We start from the raw sequence: 18,909 nt of genomic DNA, 5'->3' as shown, positions 1-18,909 counted from the left end.
TATGAATATGACACTATGTATTACTTATAAAATGCGAGGTTATGTTAAAATAGTTCCTTTACTGAAAATCTTTGAATAAATAAATGAAAAAAACTTTTTAATAGCATAACTAATTATGCCAAATTATCTAAAAAAAGATATTTACTAGCAATTTAAAAACAGGTGTTCCATAAGGAAATGCCAGAAAAGAAGAAGGACTTTAACCCAAAACCTTTGACCTCTGGAACAGCATAAGCCCCTTTCTGGCATAACCTTGTCCTATGTGTGTATACAGTATCTTGGGAGATAAAATTGTCTCCCATAAAGTCCGGGGCTATGCCATTTTTTATTCTAAAGACATGACCCAAAATAATCTGGTCTACACGTTTGTTGACAGGTAACCAGTTGAGTAATTTAAATGTTCTGGGCCAATGTGAGACCTTGCATCAAGATCCAAAACAAACCTCATAAGTTTATTTTGTGTGGTTTGGAGCTTGGTCAGACCATGATACCACATAGAACAGGCATAATCAAAATGGCATTGAATTAAGGCCATGACAAGGAGTTTCTTGGTGTGTTTTGTAAGGTAACCTTTCTTTCGATATAGATATTTTAATCTTGCATTAGCCTTTTTTAATATGGAACGTGCCATAGAATCAAAAGATAGGGTCTGATCAATAGGTTCGCCAAGATATTTAACAGCAGAAGTTGGTTCAATAGTGGTACCTTACATGTTATATCAAGTGTTGAGTTTGACCTTATTTTATGTTTAGACCCAAATAAAATTGACTCAGTTTTGCCTAAATGAAGTGACAACTTATTATCAACCAACCATTGACTGACAAGATGCAGGTCATCTTTCAATGACGTTTCCACAGAAAACTTACATTTACCTGAAACAAGTATGCCAGAATCATCAGCGTATAACAAGAGCTTGTTTTTAACCACGGCTGACATATCGTTAACATAAATCAAAAATAAAAGAGGGCCTAGTATGGAACCCTGAGGAACTCCACATGTAATAGCAGAAGTTGTAGAATGTGTACTGGAGACATCAACTAGTTGTTTTCTATCTGAAAGATAGGATTCAAACCATCTTAAAATGTCATCACCAAGTCCTGCTGATCGAAGCTTCATAAGAAGGATTGAGTGATCGACTGTATCGAAAGCCTTTTGGAGGTCTAACAGAATCATACCTACTACGTGACCTTTGTCCATTTTCATCCTTATGAAATCTGTTGAATGAATTAGACATGTATCTGTTGAGTAGCCACTTCTAAACCCAGACTGAAATTTATACAATAACTTGTTTACTTTAAAGTATGATTCAACTTGGTCTTATACAACCCTTTCATAAATCTTTGATACAATACTTAGGATAGAAACCGGGCGGTAGTTACCTACAGCAGTTTTGCCATTCTTTTTAAATATGGGAACTACTCTAGCTGATTTTAGATCATCTGGTACCACACCTTGAATAAGGGATAAATTTATGACATGAGCAAGAGGTTCGACAATAATAGAAGCTCCATCTTTTAAAAAACGAGAAGACATGGTTTAGCCTTATTAGCACTTAACTGAGATAAATATTTCAAAATTTGATTTTCGGAAACTAATGAAAAAGAAAAGCTATTTAACAACACGCCTAAATTGGAATAAAATTTGGTCACAAAAGATTCTCCAAACTTATTTACACAAACTGGTAATTTTTCAACAAGCTTAGAGGCAACTGTGGTATAAAATGAGTTAAAAGAGTCGGCAATAGTTTTCTTATCAAAACAAATATCACCACCAATATTAAGACAAATATTGGAACTTGAAGAAGATAACCCTTTTTTAGAAGGTAAGCCAAGATTTTTAAGAATAGACCACAGGGACTTCGAATCATTTTTGTTTTCTTCCAGATTCTCAGTGAAAAAACTTTTCTTGGATGAATCAATCAAATGCTGTGTTTTGTTGCGTAATGCTTTAAAAGTACCATAATTTTCATCACTTCTGACTTTTTGATACTGTTCAAAAGCCGAGTCCCTCTGTTTTATTGCATTTAGGATATCAGAATTTATCCATGGTTCCGTTCTTTGTTTGATACGCAGTTGTTTGACTGATGCAATATTGTTAACAAGAGGTAAATGCGGTGGTTTTGTCTTTGCGCAAAATGTAGCGGGGAATTTGCCTTACTTAGGATCCCTGGGGTGCGGGGGCATTTCGCGCGGATTTGACCATCAGTTTTTCCCCGCAGGGCGATGATTTTACCCGGGGTGGACCGATAGTCAAAGTCCCCGCTATTCCCCGGACCTGGGGGGCCGTGGTTACAATTGACTGATGCATTAGTAATCACGGCTCCGAACAGTTGAATTGTAGAGCCCATTGATAAAATATAATTATATAAGAGCTATCTTCAAATCAATTATGGCTAAGGATTCAAGTCTAGTCAACACATTTAATACAATGCTATTGCTCAAAATGACAGGGGCGTAGCTTCGTGTAGGCCGCGGCCAACAGAATTTTAAGAAAAAAAACCGGGGAAAAAACTGCCAAATCTGCAATAAAAACTGAAGGCATATGAGGGTGAGGGGCTAAAATATGAAATTCCGACAAATGCGCTTTAATATATAGGAAACCTGGTATTTCAAATAAATCGTTTTCCTTTGCTCTAAAATACATTTTCACGCGACATTAATGTTTCGTATATAATTTATCGGAAGTTGCATACCAGTAGTCTGCGCGTTTACGTCGTACATTAAACATTTCCAATCGGCTTGGTAAAAGTTTGCGGGCGCTTTATTATTTGAAATTGTAAACGGTCTGGTGCCAATATTGCCAAACTTAGTCCTACGTATCCTGATTTCGATAGTCTCACTTTGATTTCAATAGATGAAGATACCAAACAACAACTGCTAGAAGGAAATTGGCAATCATGCCTCCAGTTCCAGTTTCCACCCGAGTGTCCGAACTATGATGGACACAGTTCAGGACATTGGGTTCTTGTTCAATTTTTCAGCAAATCGTCTAGCAGCGGTTCAGGACGAGCTTTCTAGAGACGTCGCGACGAAAGAGGAAATGAACCGGCGCACTTAGCTTCGCTTGTTATGTGAGACACGATGGTTCAGCCGTGCGGACGCACTCGAAACGTTCCAAAATGCGTTCCTCGTAGTGGTCCACGCAGTTGAAACTATTAATGAAGACGGAGACGGGAAGGCCGGTCAGTATTTGTCCGCTGTACTGCGCTTTGAATTCATTATCTCACTTGTCGTGGCGCAACACATTGGGTACTACCGTGAACCTGACAAATCTTCTTCAGAAGGAAGGCAATGATCTACTACACGCTGTTGAAGACACAAACGTCAATGTCAGATTGTGCAATGACTGAAGGGCTGATCCTGATGTATAGAATGGACTGTACAGGAAAGCAACGGATATAAGCTCAGGCTTCGACATTCAACCATCAATGCCAAGAAGAGTTGGTCGACGGCAAAACAGAGCAAATTCTGAGGTGCAAACACCATCTGACTACTTCAGAATAACCTTGTACAATGTCTTCAAAGACAGACACAGTGCACAACATTTATTGTCTTCAAAACTGGAAATTCTGCAGGACGACATGCTGCAATCAATTTATGCTGATAAGGCCCTTGATCGCCACGAACTTTTGACACATTTAAAACAGAATGGAATGTAAGATGGAGCATCGCAGCCGCAAGTTTATCTAGACTTCAAGGGACCACAAAGCAGACCAACAAGGACCTGTATCCTAGCATATTTACAATAGTCGAGGTTCTTCTTACTATGTCATCTGCATCCGCCTCTTGTGAAAGGTCGTTTAGTGGAATGAAATGAATAAAAAAACTTCCTGCGAACGACAATGAAAAGCGACAGGTTGTCATCCTTGACCCAAATCCACAGCCACAAGACCATAATCATAGATGTTGACCGCGTCATCAATGTGTTTGCGTCGCGAAAATGCCGGAAGCTAGAGATTTTTTAATGATCCCGGAAAGTCAACTGCGCCGTAGAAAACGACATGATATACATATATATGGAATTGTTTGTGCAAATACACATATGATTAACTTAGATTTTGGCAACAAAATGCATTAATATTGAGTGAAATTTAATTAATAAAATGTTAAATATTTTACTTTTATGGCCTGTCTTTTTTAGCTTAAATACGTACAAAATTAATTTAAGGTAAAATATAATGATATTGTTGCTCTCTTTACTGTTTTAACAACAACGAAATATACGCCAAAACGCACCTACAATCAGGGGCGTAGCTTGACGCAAATAAATGTGTACGCCACTTTCTTGGGGGTCTACCCCTCCCGATTGTTATTTTAGCTAGGCTGTCGTAGGTGCGTTTTGTTGTAAAAAACATAAATGAGAACAACAATATCACTGTGTTTTACCTTGAATTAATTCTGTATTATTTCGTTTTCTGAGCAAAATGTGTAGGCCGCGGCCTACACGGCCTAAAGGAAGCTACGCCCCTGAGTCAATCACCTAGCTAAGCAAAACTTCTGGGGTGGGTGGGTAGCATGCCCCCAGCCCCCCCTTAAACGTGGCCTACACATATATTTTCGTCAAGCTACGCCCCTGATTGAGTATTCAAAGACATACTGACATACATAGAAATATATTAATTAATTCAAGACCAAGGGCCAGCCGCTCAAAGCCTCCGTTAACAGCAATAAAGTCAAGTGCGTCCATGCTTTCCGGTTCATTGTTTTGAATGAATGATGGAAAACGTCTTCAATTCCGTGAGTATTACCACTGTTTTCAATATGTTTCAAAGATATTTTTTAGAAACGTCCTTGTGCACCGAATGAAGAGCAATTTCTCGTTTACGAAGACGCTTGTTTTAGATCAAAATAATGTCTGCATTAAAATATCTCGTGAAAACAATGCAGGTTCTTACTAGGCTTCCCGGCTCACTCAATGCATTTTTGCTTCAAAACAACTATTTAATACCGTTCTCTTGCGTACAAACCCCACCCGATGCTTTGTTTTGGACAATAACAGTATTGCTATTGTTTTGCGAATGCAGGCAGCCAATTTTGGAGTTAAATCGGCTCATTTACGAAAATGCTTACTGGTTCATTCTGTACATTTGTAGAACTTCGGTTCATCCCAAATCTGGAGATCTATGGCACACTGTATTTACTCGAATTACTAGTCGTTTTGTTTTAGTTTTTCACAAAAATTAATTTTGTTAATTATTTAATTGAATAAGAGGGTGTACAGATATATAATTTATCTTTTCAAGGATTAAAAGGTGAAACGAAAGAAGAGATCAAACCTGAATCTAAATAGACCAAAAACAAGACGCTTTAATTAAGGTACTGTAGTCCATATAAACGACATAATAAATGAACTCTGTATACTTTTATCAACAAATTTGTTTAAGAATAAAATAGATACCATTTTACACATGGACGTTCAAAAAGTCACTTTTATTAGTTGTGTTAACCAGCTGTTCAAGTTTATAATGTTTGGATGTTTGTATGGTTTTATATACTGCTTACGTTCGTTATAAAAATATTACACTCGAATAAAACAATGGAATTCATCCCCTTATTTGTTAGATGTCTGGCGTTTGTTTTCTTTGACTGGTATTCTAGTCCAATCACCCGTTTATATTAGCAGTCAGTGGTTTCCCGATCTAAACAGTTGATAATTGGACATAATAATAATTTTGGTGTTTTGTTATGTCGTATTTTTGTTGATTATTTATTGATACTAGTTTCATATCATCATTATTTACAACGTATTGGTATATGATGTGTTTTACATCTGCTGTTTGAAATATGCAACTGTACCGGTTTAAAGATGGTGATAATAGCCAAACAAAGGAGTGTCAGTTCAAGCAGTATTGACTTAACCGTGCTGTTTGCATTGTATTTATTTTAGAAAATCGATAAGGTGTTGATAGAGAATTCTTTGAAATCCTATGAAAAGATGAATTGACAGCCATTTGTATAATTTTGTCCCGTTTTTCTATTGGTTAAAATCGTATGCATGGCCGGGTCGTACAAGAGAGCTGATTTCTAGCAACTGTTAGCGTTATACCATATAGTTGATGCTTATATTTTGGACTTCATATATTGTATTATTGCAATAAACTAGTTTTTAAGGAAGTATAAACAAATATTATCGAAAGCAAAACTTCAATAAAGCTACGTTAAGTTTTGTGCCGTGACTTATTTCAACTGGTTTTTGGCACAAACGGTTAGATCGCGGAACGATTGTTTGCTGGGTTTTCATCTTCACTAGCGGATTGAGAGGGTTGTGTAACCGGCGCGCGCCCGCCCCCACTAAAATCATCGGTGTCCAAGTTTACTTTTTATGTCAAGCAATATATGAGAAAAAGATAAGCCCATAATGCATTTCCCACTCATGACAAATTGTAAAAACAACGATTGAGTAACCCAAATCCCTATGTAAACAGTTTATTCCATATACTTTCGGTGCAGATGGAGGGGTGTATGTCAAAAGGTTGCGCTCCCCCAATTACGCCCCCTCTAACGTCAATTCCTGGATCCGCCCCTGATCTTGACATATATGTTTGAGGTGTTTTTCCTGACTGGATTAAAGTTTTTGTCTACCCTGGCTCCAGCTTCTTGATCATGAAATCACTCGTACTTTTCTGGCTATATCTACATCAATATATTCCATGAGAAAAGATGGTCTTAATAAGAATAAACACTTCAACTTTTGAACCATACTAGACTGCAGATTGGTAAATTTGAGTAATTACTTGATATGCAATCATAAATTCGACTTAATTCATTTCCATTTAGAAAAGCGTTCAAATTAAATAAAGTCAGTTTAAGTAGTTGTTAATATATATATTATATATTTGTTCGTCCGGACGGCGGACACATGGAATAGATCTGACGTGAACAGCGGGACGCATGGAATAGATCCGACGTGGACAGCGGACGCAAGGAATAGATCCGACGTGGACAGCGGACACATTGCAAATATCCGACGTGAACAGCGGACACATTGAATAGATCCGAAGTGGACAGCGGACACATTGAATAGATCCGACATGGACAGCGGACACATGGAATAGATCCGACGTGAACAGCGGACACATGGAATAGATCCGACGTGGACAGCGGACACATTGCAAAGATCCGACGTAAACAGCGGACACATTGAATAGATCCGAAGTGGACAGCGGACACATTGAATAGATCCGACATGGACAGCGGACACATGGAATAGATCCGACGTGAACAGCGGACACATGGAATAGATCCGACACGGACGGCGGACACATTGAATAGATCCGACGTAAACAGCGGACACACTGCATAGATCCGACGTGAACAGCGGACACATGAAATAGATCTGACACGGACAGCGGTATTATGGAATAGATCCAACGTGTTTAGCGGTATTATGGAATAGATCCGACGTGTACAGCGGACACATGGAATAGATCCGACACGGACAGCGGTATTATGGAATAGATCCCACACAGACAGCGGACACATTGAATAGATCCGACGTGGGCAGCGGACACATTGCATAGATCCGACGTGTACAGCGGACACATGGAATAGATCCGACACGGACAGCGGTATTATGGAATAGATCCGACGTGGACAGCGGACACATGGAATAGATTCGACGTGTACAGCGGACAAATGGAATAGATCCGACGTGGGCAGCGGTATTATGGAATAGATCCGACGTGGACAGTGTACACATTGAATAGATCCGACTTTGACACTGGGCACATGGAATAGACCCGACGCGGACAGCGGACACATTGTATAGACCCGTCACCGACCATATGGATGGATCTGACATTGATAGCGGCCACATGGAATACAAGCCTTACCGTTTTTTCATCAAACTTCGCTCACAGAAGTAACTTTCAAACCTCAGACATGATATTGTGCGTAGGGCTAGATGCAAGCTTTTTCTTATGCGTAATGCGGTTCTATCACATCCATCCCCCTTTTTCATCCGGACTTAAAACGGCGGAGTAACTGTGTACCTGCGCATGCGCATGCGTGCGTGTGTGTGTGTGTGTGTGTGTGTGTGTGCGTGCCATCATCTTGGAAAACGTTGTAGACCCTATTCGGCTACACCAGTAGCATGATTTTTAGGCGAGCATGACACACTCAAAATGACAGTGTCAGCAGGCGCGTAGCTGCCTATACGCGAGAACAAGGCTGAATTCACATGATTCTGACCAAAAAAAATCAACCAAACTTGCAGTATACGTACTTGACTTCATGATCCTAAACATGTGCGATTTCCATTACTAAATAGAGCACATATCAGAAAGCCCAGAATGCACCATGCTTTTCAAAATTTTCCGAGGAGGCTCCCCACGAAAACCGCCCTGGCACAATGATAAATTCACATGAATAGCTGCCTAGCTACGCCCCTGGACAGAATCGGGTCCATTTATTGCCCAATGACACTCTTACGCTATAAAACACAATCTCAATAATAGAACAAACCATTTAAGTATTTTGAATGTTGTAAGTGCAAAAAATATCGTGAGCTTAGTGTCTCATCCACACTTATATTCAGCAAAAGAGCGATTCACCATTCTGTAAGACGTTATCCCACCCTGCAATATAAGGATGTAAGTGTACAATAATAATGTAGGCCATTTCGGAGGAGAAAAAAATGAGGTATTTGGATGAATTTTTAATTAGCGACAGAATACAGATGCCTAAATATTGAACAAAAAACAACAACAACAACGACGACGTGTATGTATCTTCAATATTCATGTTTTCTTTTCTTTTTTTGTTTTTTATTTTATGCTTTCCCTCTTTATTCATTTTATTTACGCGCATTTAAAAAACGCAATATCTGAAAAAGTGGAGTTTAGTAAGCTCGGCGTTACACCACCCCAAACAAATGTTGTTGTTTTTAGAGAAAAAAACTTTATTTTATCACAACATGTTATTGGTCTGACATCCATGAGATCATTGAAGCACTTTGAAAGCGGTCAAACTATTGACTGCTACCTATGTCATCAGATCTTTTATAGTAACGGGGAATGCCGGGCACGGGGATTTTGAATTGGTATTACTGGCGTTTATTAGAAAAATATACTAAATTGTGACTTAAAAAAGAACGTTTTTTTTTTGTATTTGAACTACATGATTTTCATTTGCATGATCAAGTTTGTTTTCTAATTGAAATTTAGGTTTTATGAGATTTGTAATCTATTTTCGCGTCCGGAAATTTTCTTCCAGTGTGAAAATTAAGCCTGGTAAAACCCCAAGCGTGGTTTGTGTTAGTCTAAAATAATAGACGTGTTATACGGAATTTTTCCAATCCTTAACGTCTAAATGGGTTTGTTCAAAAACTGGGTGGGTTTGAAAAATATTAAAATTGTATTTAGTGAAGTACAGTACAGTATTTAGTGAATTGTATTTTATGTTTGAAATGGATAATAAAGGTATATGTTCATATTTTACCATGTAAGTACAAAGCTTTTTTTGCACAAAATAAGCATTAAACAAGTGATCTACCTTTCCAATAAAACGAAACTTGACTGAAACAGACAACAATTATGCCAAGCGGAACAACTCTACCCCATCGTAACTCAGCCACCTCCGACAAGCTTCGTGATAGACCTCATAAATACAATCGTAACAACTCGGCCATGACCTAAATGCTCTCATTGTTGTAAAACTGTGAACTGCAGCCTTGCGTTATGTTTTGACAGAATGAAATGAAGAAAACCCCAACTCAGCCACCTCCGACAAGCTTCGTGATAGACCTCATAAATACAATCGTAACAACTCGGCCATGACCGAAATGCTCTCATTGTTGTAAAACTGTGAACTGCAGCCTTGCGTTATGTTTTGACAGAATGAAATGAAGAAAACCCCATTAAACTCGTAATTATTCATTGGATATTTTTTTTGTGTATCACAAAGCTTCTCCCTCCGAAAATTTGTCTGAAATCTTGACAGTCTTTCTAACATAATAAACCTCAGGGAAATGAGTTGAACAAAGGATTTCAAGCATTTTCCCTATTTTGAGAGCGCTCCTTCCCCTGATCTTGAGATAAAATAGCAGAGGTCTTAATAGTAACCTACATGTGTAATTTGAAGTAAAACCCCCGAGTGGAAAAGTGAGCCAAGAACCCCCCCCCCCCCCCCAACCAGGTCCGTGGATAGCCGGGGAAATGGGCTTTGTTTTTATCTTTCAGATGGCCACGCAGTGCCGGGTGAATGCGGTGGTTTTGTCTTCCCTTTAAATATAGCGGGGAATGGCCTTACCGAGGGTCCCTGGGATGCTGGAGCATTTGGCTGGGATTTAAACATCTGTTCGTCCCCACAGGGCAGAGATTTTAGCCGGGGTTGGGCTGGACCGAAAGTCAAAGTCCCCCCTATTCCCTGGACCTGGGGGGGGCCTGTGGTTACAATTGACTGGTGCATTACCCACACACACTACCATTTCTTTGCAGGTGAAGTGGTTTGTTGATCTAGTCCGAGGATGTCAGAAGAAGAGATGGAACTGTCCGGGGAGTCAAACCTTGCCTCCAACCTCCACAATTTCAGGTCTTTTAAACTTAGAGCATTCGAATGCCTGATATTATTTTGACACTGACAGGTCATTAAGGCCTTGCAAGTAGAAAATTATTAAGTAATTGCAACAGTACATTAACAATTTATGTCTTGTATTGATTATTTCTTAATCCTGAAATACATGTATAACTCTTTATTTGAATCAGTTTTGATGTGTCATGGTCCACCAATGCAAGGTCAATAAGTCCGCCATTGTCACGAAGACATTCCACAGTGCTCTCCCCTGCCAGATTTGTCCTGCCACGAGGACAGACACACAGTCCTGCCCTAAACTCACCTTTGACCCCTGGAGCCCTGACTATGAAGGGCTGGAAGTCACTGGTACTAAGGGAAAGGCCACTGAACTGCAGCACACCAACTGTTAAGGTATTGATACCACAAACCATAAAATGCACAAGCTTTTAATGATATGGTTTTAAAAAATAGATGACTCCTTATGATTTTCTTGTGCTCTAATAACGGCTATCCATCTGACAATGCTCAATCGGGGGCATATGTTACATGACTCTTGACAGCTCTTGTTAAAACCAACTCTTATTGTGACCAGATGTGAACTTGAAACAGAATGCTTATGCGTTGAACTTGTTTGTGCCATGTAAACAAATGGAAAGTTTTGTGGTTTTACATTATTTACAAATAATATTTTGCTATTTGGCATTCTTAATTTAAGGTATATTTTTCTGGTAGGTTTAACTAGCAGGTAAAGCCCAGAGATACCGTATATCATTTTATTCAACTTAAAGATCATGATAAAATTTCTCTCAAGAGTTCATATAGAAAATGCATAATTTGTTCAGGTATATACTATATAATAGTTTCATTTTAATATTTTGTAAAGATAATGCATATTGCATTCAGGTATAATGTCACCTATTTTTTTATGGCCCCTTAGTGTGGCATATAGTAATTTGTCCATCAGTCCTCATAGTTTCCTATCAATAACTGATGAATGCTCAGGAACCACAAACTTAGTAGGCAGGTTGGTAATGGCCAGCAGAGACCCCTTAATGATTTTGGGGTCAGTGGGTCAAAGGACAAGGTTGTTGTGGCCTTGAGCTGAAAATCTGTTTTAGCTCAATAAATGAAGAACACTTTGCACCAGTAACCTCAAACTTATAAGACAGGTTGGTAATGACCAGCATAGGAACCCTATCAACTTTGAGGTCAGTGGGTCAAAATTCAAGGTTGTGGTGACTTCCAGCTGAAAGTCTGATCAATAACTAAAGAATGCTTTGGCCCAGTAACCTAAAACTTAGTATGCCCAGGTAATGATCAACAGAGGAATCCTTATGAATTTGATGTAATGAGGTTAAAGGTCAAGGCCATGGTTACCTTGAGCTGAAAATTTGTTTCTTATCCATAACAGGAAAAACACTTAGGCCCAGGGACCTCAAACTAGTTAGACAAGTTGGTAATGATCAGCAGGCCCAAATTTCTCGAAACTTCTTAAGTCCCTTATAACAGGATTAAGCTAAGCTCACTATTTTTGTCTTTCAATAGTTTGTGTAATATTTACTTCTTTAAGAGTTTTTATACTTTAGATAGGAATTATCATAATGATAATCACCATTAACCATTTTTCATTGATCAAAATCCAATTTAAGTATGTATTTTGCCTTTAGTAATAAGCTACTTAAGCATGTTAAACTTAAGAAGTTTCGAGAAATTGGGGCCAGATGATCAAAGTCGAGGCTGTGACTTTGAGCTTAAAATCCATTTCCAATCAATAACTGAAGAATGCTGAGGCCCGGATATGTCAAACTTAGTAGGCAGGTTTGTAATGTCCTGCAGGGAAACCCTATTGATTATGAGTTCATGTGTCAAAGGTCAAGATTGTGGAAGCTGAAAATCTATTTCAAATCCATAACTGAAGAACCCTTAGGCCCAGAGACGAGTTGACAAACACTCGATCTTGAATGGAATTTACGAATTATCAATTCAATATACATTCTTTGCTTGTTAAAATGGTTCATCATAAACAGTTGTTACAATGTTCCTGTGACATCTCTTGTTTTTTTAGAAAGTGCACATTTTTTTAAGGTATAATGTCAATCAATGTTTCATAGAAAAAGTGCACATTTTATTATGGTATAATGCCAATCAATGTTTCATAAAGAAAGTGCACATTTAGTTTAGGTAGAATGTCATTCAATGTTTCATAGAGAAAGTGCAGATTTTGTTTAGGTAGAATGTCATTCAATGTTTCATAGAGAAAGTGCACACTTTGTTATGGTATAATGTCACTCAATGTTTCATAGAGAAAGTGCACACTTTGTTATGGTATAATGTCACTCAATGTTTTATAGAGAAAGTGCACACTTTGTTATGGTATAATGTCACTCAATGTTTCATAGAGAAAGTGCACACTTTGTTATGGTATAATGTCACTCAATGTTTCATAGAGAAAGTGCACATTTTGTTATGGTATAATGTCACTCAATGTTTCATAGAGAAAGTGCACATTTTGTTATGGTATAATGTCACTCAATGTTTCATAGAAAAAGTGCACATTTTGTTATGGTATAATGTCACTCAATGTTTCATAGAGAAAGTGCACATTTTGTTATGGTATAATGTCACTCAATGTTTCATAGAGAAAGTGCACATTTTGTTATGGTATAATGTCACTCAATGTTTCATAGAGAAAGTGCACATTTTGTTATGGTATAATGTCACTCAATGTTTCATAGAGAAAGTGCACATTTTGTTTAGGTATCACAGAAGACCAGTGATAGCAGAGAACACAGTGGCCAATTCTCCCCTATGGAAGTTGACAAAGAGAATAGTTTCGGTAGGTCAGGTGTGTGTTGTTGTTGTTGTGTTGTTGTTGTTGTTGTTGTTGTTTTTTTTGGGGGGGGGGTGATTGGAAGGGTTTGGGATTTTAAATGATATGACTATATTTATCTCTCTATTTTCTTGTAGGCCTATAACGGAGCATACAGTCACAGTTTTATTTGTTAAATGTAACTAGCGTCTAAGCCCCAAATGTATTTTGTGATTAACAATAAACAGTAAAGAGTTTTATGACCATATAGACATACAGTTAGACCTTTGAATTATATGCCTGAATTCTTTAACTAGTGCTAGGCATAACAACAGAGAAGGAATTTGAGCAAGCCTAGAAAGCAGACTGCAGACAAATTATTAAAGACAAGTGAATATCAAATGACATATTTGTGATGTAATGCCAGTACATGTATGATGGTATATGATGACAGTTGACATTAACTGCAACTAATTTCTATTTAGCACAAAAATAATGTTTTTCTCATTTATAAGCTCATCTGTTTTTCAAAATAAAAGGTTGAAGTATTGCTTGGCGTCCATGTCAAAACCCTTTCACATTGGCCATACCTAGAAATCCTTTCACATTGGCCATACCTGGAAATCCTTCTTTCACATTGGCCATACCTGGAAATCCTTTCACATTGGCCATACCTGGAAATCCTTTCACATTGGCCATACCTTGCAACCTTTCACATTGGCCATACCTGGCAATCCTTTTACCTTGGCCATACCTAGAAATCCTCTCACCTTGGCCATACCTAGAAATCCTCTCACCTTGGCCATACCTAGAAATCCTCTCACCTTGGCCAAACCTAGAAATCCTCTCACCTTGGCCATACCTAGAAATCCTCTCACCTTGGCCATACCTAGAAATCCTCTCACCTTGGCCATACCTAGAAATCCTCTCACCTTGGCCATACCTAGAAATCCTCTCACCTTGGCCATACCTAGAAATCCTCTCACCTTGGCCATACCTAGAAATCCTCTCACCTTGGCCATACCTAGAAATCCTCTCACCTTGGCCATACCTAGAAATCCTCTCACCTTGGCCATACCTAGAAATCCTCTCACCTTGGCCATACCTAGAAATCCTCTCACCTTGGCCACGCATAGAAATCCTTTCACCTTAGCCATACCTAGAAATCCTCTCACCTTGGCCATACCTAGAAATCCTCTCACCTTGGCCAAACCTGGAAATCCTCTCACCTTAGCCATACCTGAAAATCCTCTCACCTTAGCCATACCTAGAAATCCTCTCACCTTGGCCATACCTAGAAATCCTCTCACCTTAGCCATACCTAGAAATCCTTTCACCTTAGCCATACCTAGAAAACTGGAAATCCTTTCACCTTAGCCATACCTAGAAATCCTTTCACCTTAGCCATACCTAGAAAACTGGAAATCCTTTCACCTAAGCCATACCTAGAAATCCTTTCACCTTAGCCATACCTAGAAAACTGGAAATCCTTTTACCTTGACCATAAATAGAAATCCTTTCACCTTAGCCATACCTATAAATCCTCTCACCTTAGCCATACCTAGAAATCCTTTCACCTTAGCCATATCTAGAAAACTGGAAATCCTTTCACCTTAGCCATACCTAGAAATCCTTTCACCTTAGCCATACCTAGAAAACTGGAAATCATTTTACCTTGACCATAAATAGAAATCTATTCACCTTGGCCATAACTAGATATCCCTCCAAGATTTTGAGAGAAAACTTTGTACAGTATGCACATGTTTGGCAATCCAGTAACTTGGGTTTTGATTATTGTCAAGCTATGGTAACAGTTTGAGTACAAAACAACAATAAATGAACCTATGCGTTTGCTCTGTTGCGCTGTTGTCAATACCTGTTCAAATATTTTACAGATGTAGCTGACAGTTTTCACACAAGTGGGAGTCCAAAGCTTCGAAACAGACACAGTGACTTTGGGGTGACCTACAATTTAGAGAAGAAGAAAACTGATAAGCCTAAAAAGTCTATGTTAATCATTCCAGAAAAAGGTCAGCCCTATAGAGAAAAGTTAAACTCTAGTCAAGTTAAAAGAAAAAGCTCAAAAGCTTGTTTCAGTACACTTGAAGATTCAGTATTTGATTCAAGCAATGCAAACAAATCAGTAAATACAAGTTCCAATATGTCCGGGCTTTCGGGAAGTTTTCTCGAAGGACGAAAGAAGACGGTGTCTCTTGCCCTTGTTCTTACTGTTCTGGTTATATCCCTTGGTATTGGCTCGTATTTGTATGCCAACATTGAAACGTGCGCTATATTTGATGTTGATGTCGTTAAGTTGTCGCATAAACTTGAAGACAATGTGTTTGGTCAACATATTGCCGTTAAGATTGTAACAGAAATGCTTGAACAATTCAAGCATGATGTCATGGAAGGTGGAAATAGACGAAGTCTCGTTATGTCATTTCATGGATGGACAGGCACTGGGAAAAATTATGTGAGCAGATTTATAGCAGAAGCGTTTTACAATGCACGGGTGACACTGTACCTTGCTCCATTACATTTTTCAAGGATAAGCAAGGATCATGATGGACAGAAGGAACTTCGATCCTGGATTTTAGGCAACATAACACAATGTGGCGTCACTGTTCTCATCTTTGACGAGGTTGATAAAGCGGAAAAAGGTCACTTACAGGCCATCAAGGACATTATTGTGCATCTGCGTGAACAAAATATTGAAAGGGAAGAAAATGCGGATGATGCTAAAACTGTCTCAAAGAGACCTGTTACAGTATTTCTATTTCTAAGCAATTCTAAAGCTAGTCAAATTAACAGTTATTTATTTTCACAAATTTTAAATGATAGGGAACGTGATTTGATTAGAAAATCTGAGTTTGACGATATTTTTGAAAGGAGTAACGGGGAATGGTTTGAGGAAATAAAATCAGCTCAACTTATCGACACATTTGTGCCATTTCTGCCACTTGCGGAAAGTCATGTGCGTCAGTGCATAATTCGGGACTTTATGCATAAGGGACGCGATCCAAGCTTGGTGCTGGTTTCTGCAGTAATGGAAGAGTTGTCTTTCTTCGATATGGGTGGAAAAAATGGTCAGATATCACTGACTGGGTGTAAACGGGTCAGTGATAAAGTCGACTTGCATCTGGATGACTAGAATATGGAGTGCTAGGTATTAGTTTGTATTAAGATTAATTGCATGTGAGGTAATTCAAACAAAGTTTAAATATCAAACAAGGTTTAAATTGGATATCTCCATGTATATATACTCCAAATAAGATCTCTTTTTTTTACTTTGATAGACAAGAATTCATATTTAAAGATAAAAACGCACTTGTTTACTTTTTTGCTGTTACAAATTTTTATTTATTTTTATCACATTGTAATCAGCAAACTATTGATTATAAATTCTGCAGAATTTATTCTTGCTATGTATTTTTGCAGGTAGAATTCTTTGTTCTTAGAATTATTAATTTGTCAAAATGTCTTTGTTTGTTGCATAAATTTTGTTAATTTGTTATTTTGACCAATATAAGTTTTCCATGATAAAGTCTTTCACAATATATTACAATTTGATATATACATGTATGTTGCTGTTTTCACAAATTGCGTTTATTTATTGTGTTCCTTTGATATGATTATGATGCAATTAGCCTTTTCTTTTATGAATGAATGTACAATCCATTTGTACATGCACTTAATGCACATGATAACAAAAGAAGTACCAATACCACTGTCAGGGTAAACTTGTAACCCTTTGAACTTGTACCACGATTTAGACAAGTCATCTCAGACAAGTCATCTCATACATGCGTTATATATTACAACTTACCGTAGTAATTATTTATCTTTTAATGCAAAATTTAGTGTATTGATATAAGTTAATGAATGCCTGATTACATATATATATATGTATGTATTTCTTACCTTATTTCATAATTTAGACCCAATTAAAAGTGCTTTTTTAACTGACAGTTTTTTATATATATCATATGCAAAAATAACTCTTGTTTACTCGCAAGAAAGCACACTTTACATATATACAGGTCTTTTCTACTGTTCACCATACATATGAGGTGACTTGGACATCGTAGTCCCGGTATGTGTTCATATTGGTTACAATTTCTCCTGCTACCATGCATAGCAGGCGAGGTGGAACGTGATATATTTTAACTTCAGAAGTATTTATACATTTAGATTGAAGTATTAATACATGTAGATTGTCCCTGTATTTAAATATGAAATATGTGAGAAATTTTCTTGTAAGGCTAGATTTGAATGAACTTTGTTTATATACAATTATTTATGCATTTTATAAAGAACCATGTTCTGTCTGCACGAATAACATGTATGAAGAATCCCAGTTTTTGAATAAAAACACTACAATGCTAGTTGTTTGGTAATTCTTACAGAGAGAAATGGAAAAAACATTTTTTAGCTTGCCAGTGTCATCGTTGATGGGCAATATCTTAAACCTAGGGCTTAACTCAAAAACAGTTGCAAGATGTACAACTTGCATAATCATGAAAAGCACAGCCAATAACTCTGGCTTGAACAATTCTTCAGTTATGTCCCTTGTTTGACTGAAGACAAGCATTTGTGTAAGCTCATTGTTTATCTGGTCTCTGCTTTTCGTTAAAAATATGAATGTACGACCATTACCATATCATTGGTGTTGTCGACAGATTCCTGAACAACCGTGGCGGACTGTCCGTTGTAGTTAGTCCATATGTTTCGATGACTTTTTACCGTTCACATTTTTAGCTATGTCCATTTTTCTGTGTTTTCATCGGGTTCCAGTTTTAGAGCAAGATTTCATTTTCACTTATAATATAACTCCAATTATGTTCATTCAATTCGCTTATTTTTTGCACAGTGGTTCAGGACAATAATTGGGTTCCACAACTCTATTTCATCCTTAATACAAGTTATGGCCTCTGATTGACTTGGGAACCAAGGGCACATTGTGGCCAGTCAAAGTTTATGGGAAAGTTTTTCACTAATGACCCCTATACCCTCTATTTAGTTCACTTCATAATTCACAGTTGTTGGTGGCCATCATACAATTTGGTTACATAACTCCATGTAATCAGAAGTACAATTGATGGCCTGTTTTCAACTTAAAAAAGTTTGGTTCAAGTTAAAGTGCAAATTGGCATTTTTGATTATAACTCCAATACCATATTGTCCTTAATACAAATTATGGCCCTTCGTCAACTTATAAAGATATGTTAAAATTTTAGGGCAAGTTAGGATTTTTACTAATAACTCCTTCACCCTTCATTCAATTCACTTTCTTATTCCTGGGAATAGGATTATTGTTATTGGTCCAAGATGTTCATTCAATGGACTTCATAATTCACATAGTAACTTCTGTTCACGGACATCACATACTTAGGTATACTTACATATCTCTGTATTAATCTTAGTACAAGTTATGGCCCTTGATTGTGTTTGACAGGCACATATAGAATAGTTAAATAAAAATAATAATGCATTGGTTTCCCAAACAAAGCGGCGTAAAGACGAGCGCGCTGTCTTTAAGTGAAACAAATTTTAATCGTGAGGGGTAATGTGTAATGTGAGGGGTAATGT

The 18,909-nt window shown here is 37.7% G+C and overlaps 1 protein-coding gene across 3 annotated transcripts; it reads left to right on the top strand.

The window, feature by feature from the left end:
- The first annotated feature begins 8,974 nt into the window (after nucleotides 1-8,974).
- On the top strand, nucleotides 8,975-17,672 carry LOC128222883 (torsin-2A-like). Of its 3 annotated transcripts, none has more exons than XM_052932054.1 (5): nucleotides 8,975-9,039; nucleotides 10,436-10,529; nucleotides 10,703-10,922; nucleotides 13,269-13,347; nucleotides 15,216-17,672. In XM_052932054.1, exons 2-5 carry the CDS (start codon nucleotides 10,465-10,467, stop codon nucleotides 16,469-16,471), a joined length of 1,620 nt encoding a protein of 539 aa, XP_052788014.1. In that variant the 5' UTR covers nucleotides 8,975-9,039; nucleotides 10,436-10,464; the 3' UTR covers nucleotides 16,472-17,672. The 3 variants fall into 3 exon arrangements, with proteins under 3 accessions (XP_052788014.1, XP_052788011.1, XP_052788012.1); XM_052932051.1 differs by having other exon boundaries at nucleotides 13,269-13,356; XM_052932052.1 differs by having other exon boundaries at nucleotides 9,018-9,039; nucleotides 10,178-10,529; nucleotides 13,269-13,356.
- Nucleotides 17,673-18,909: the final 1,237 nt, after the last annotated feature.

This window comes from Mya arenaria, chromosome 17, assembly GCF_026914265.1.
Source record: "Mya arenaria isolate MELC-2E11 chromosome 17, ASM2691426v1".
NCBI classification, from domain to species: Eukaryota; Metazoa; Mollusca; class Bivalvia; order Myida; family Myidae; genus Mya; species Mya arenaria.
This window is presented reverse-complemented; position numbering and strand designations above follow the sequence as displayed.

Excerpts from the sequence above, each read along its gene's own strand:
- LOC128222883 (XM_052932051.1), top strand. The coding sequence starts at position 10,465 with ATGTCAGAAGAAGAGATGGAACTGTCCGGGGAGTCAAACCTTGCCTCC. Across the intron at positions 10,923-13,268 it reads GCAGCACACCAACTGTTAAG|GTATCACAGAAGACCAGTGA; the intron begins GTATTGATACCA and ends CATTTTGTTTAG. Across the intron at positions 13,357-15,215 it reads GAATAGTTTCGGTAGGTCAG|ATGTAGCTGACAGTTTTCAC; the intron begins GTGTGTGTTGTT and ends AATATTTTACAG.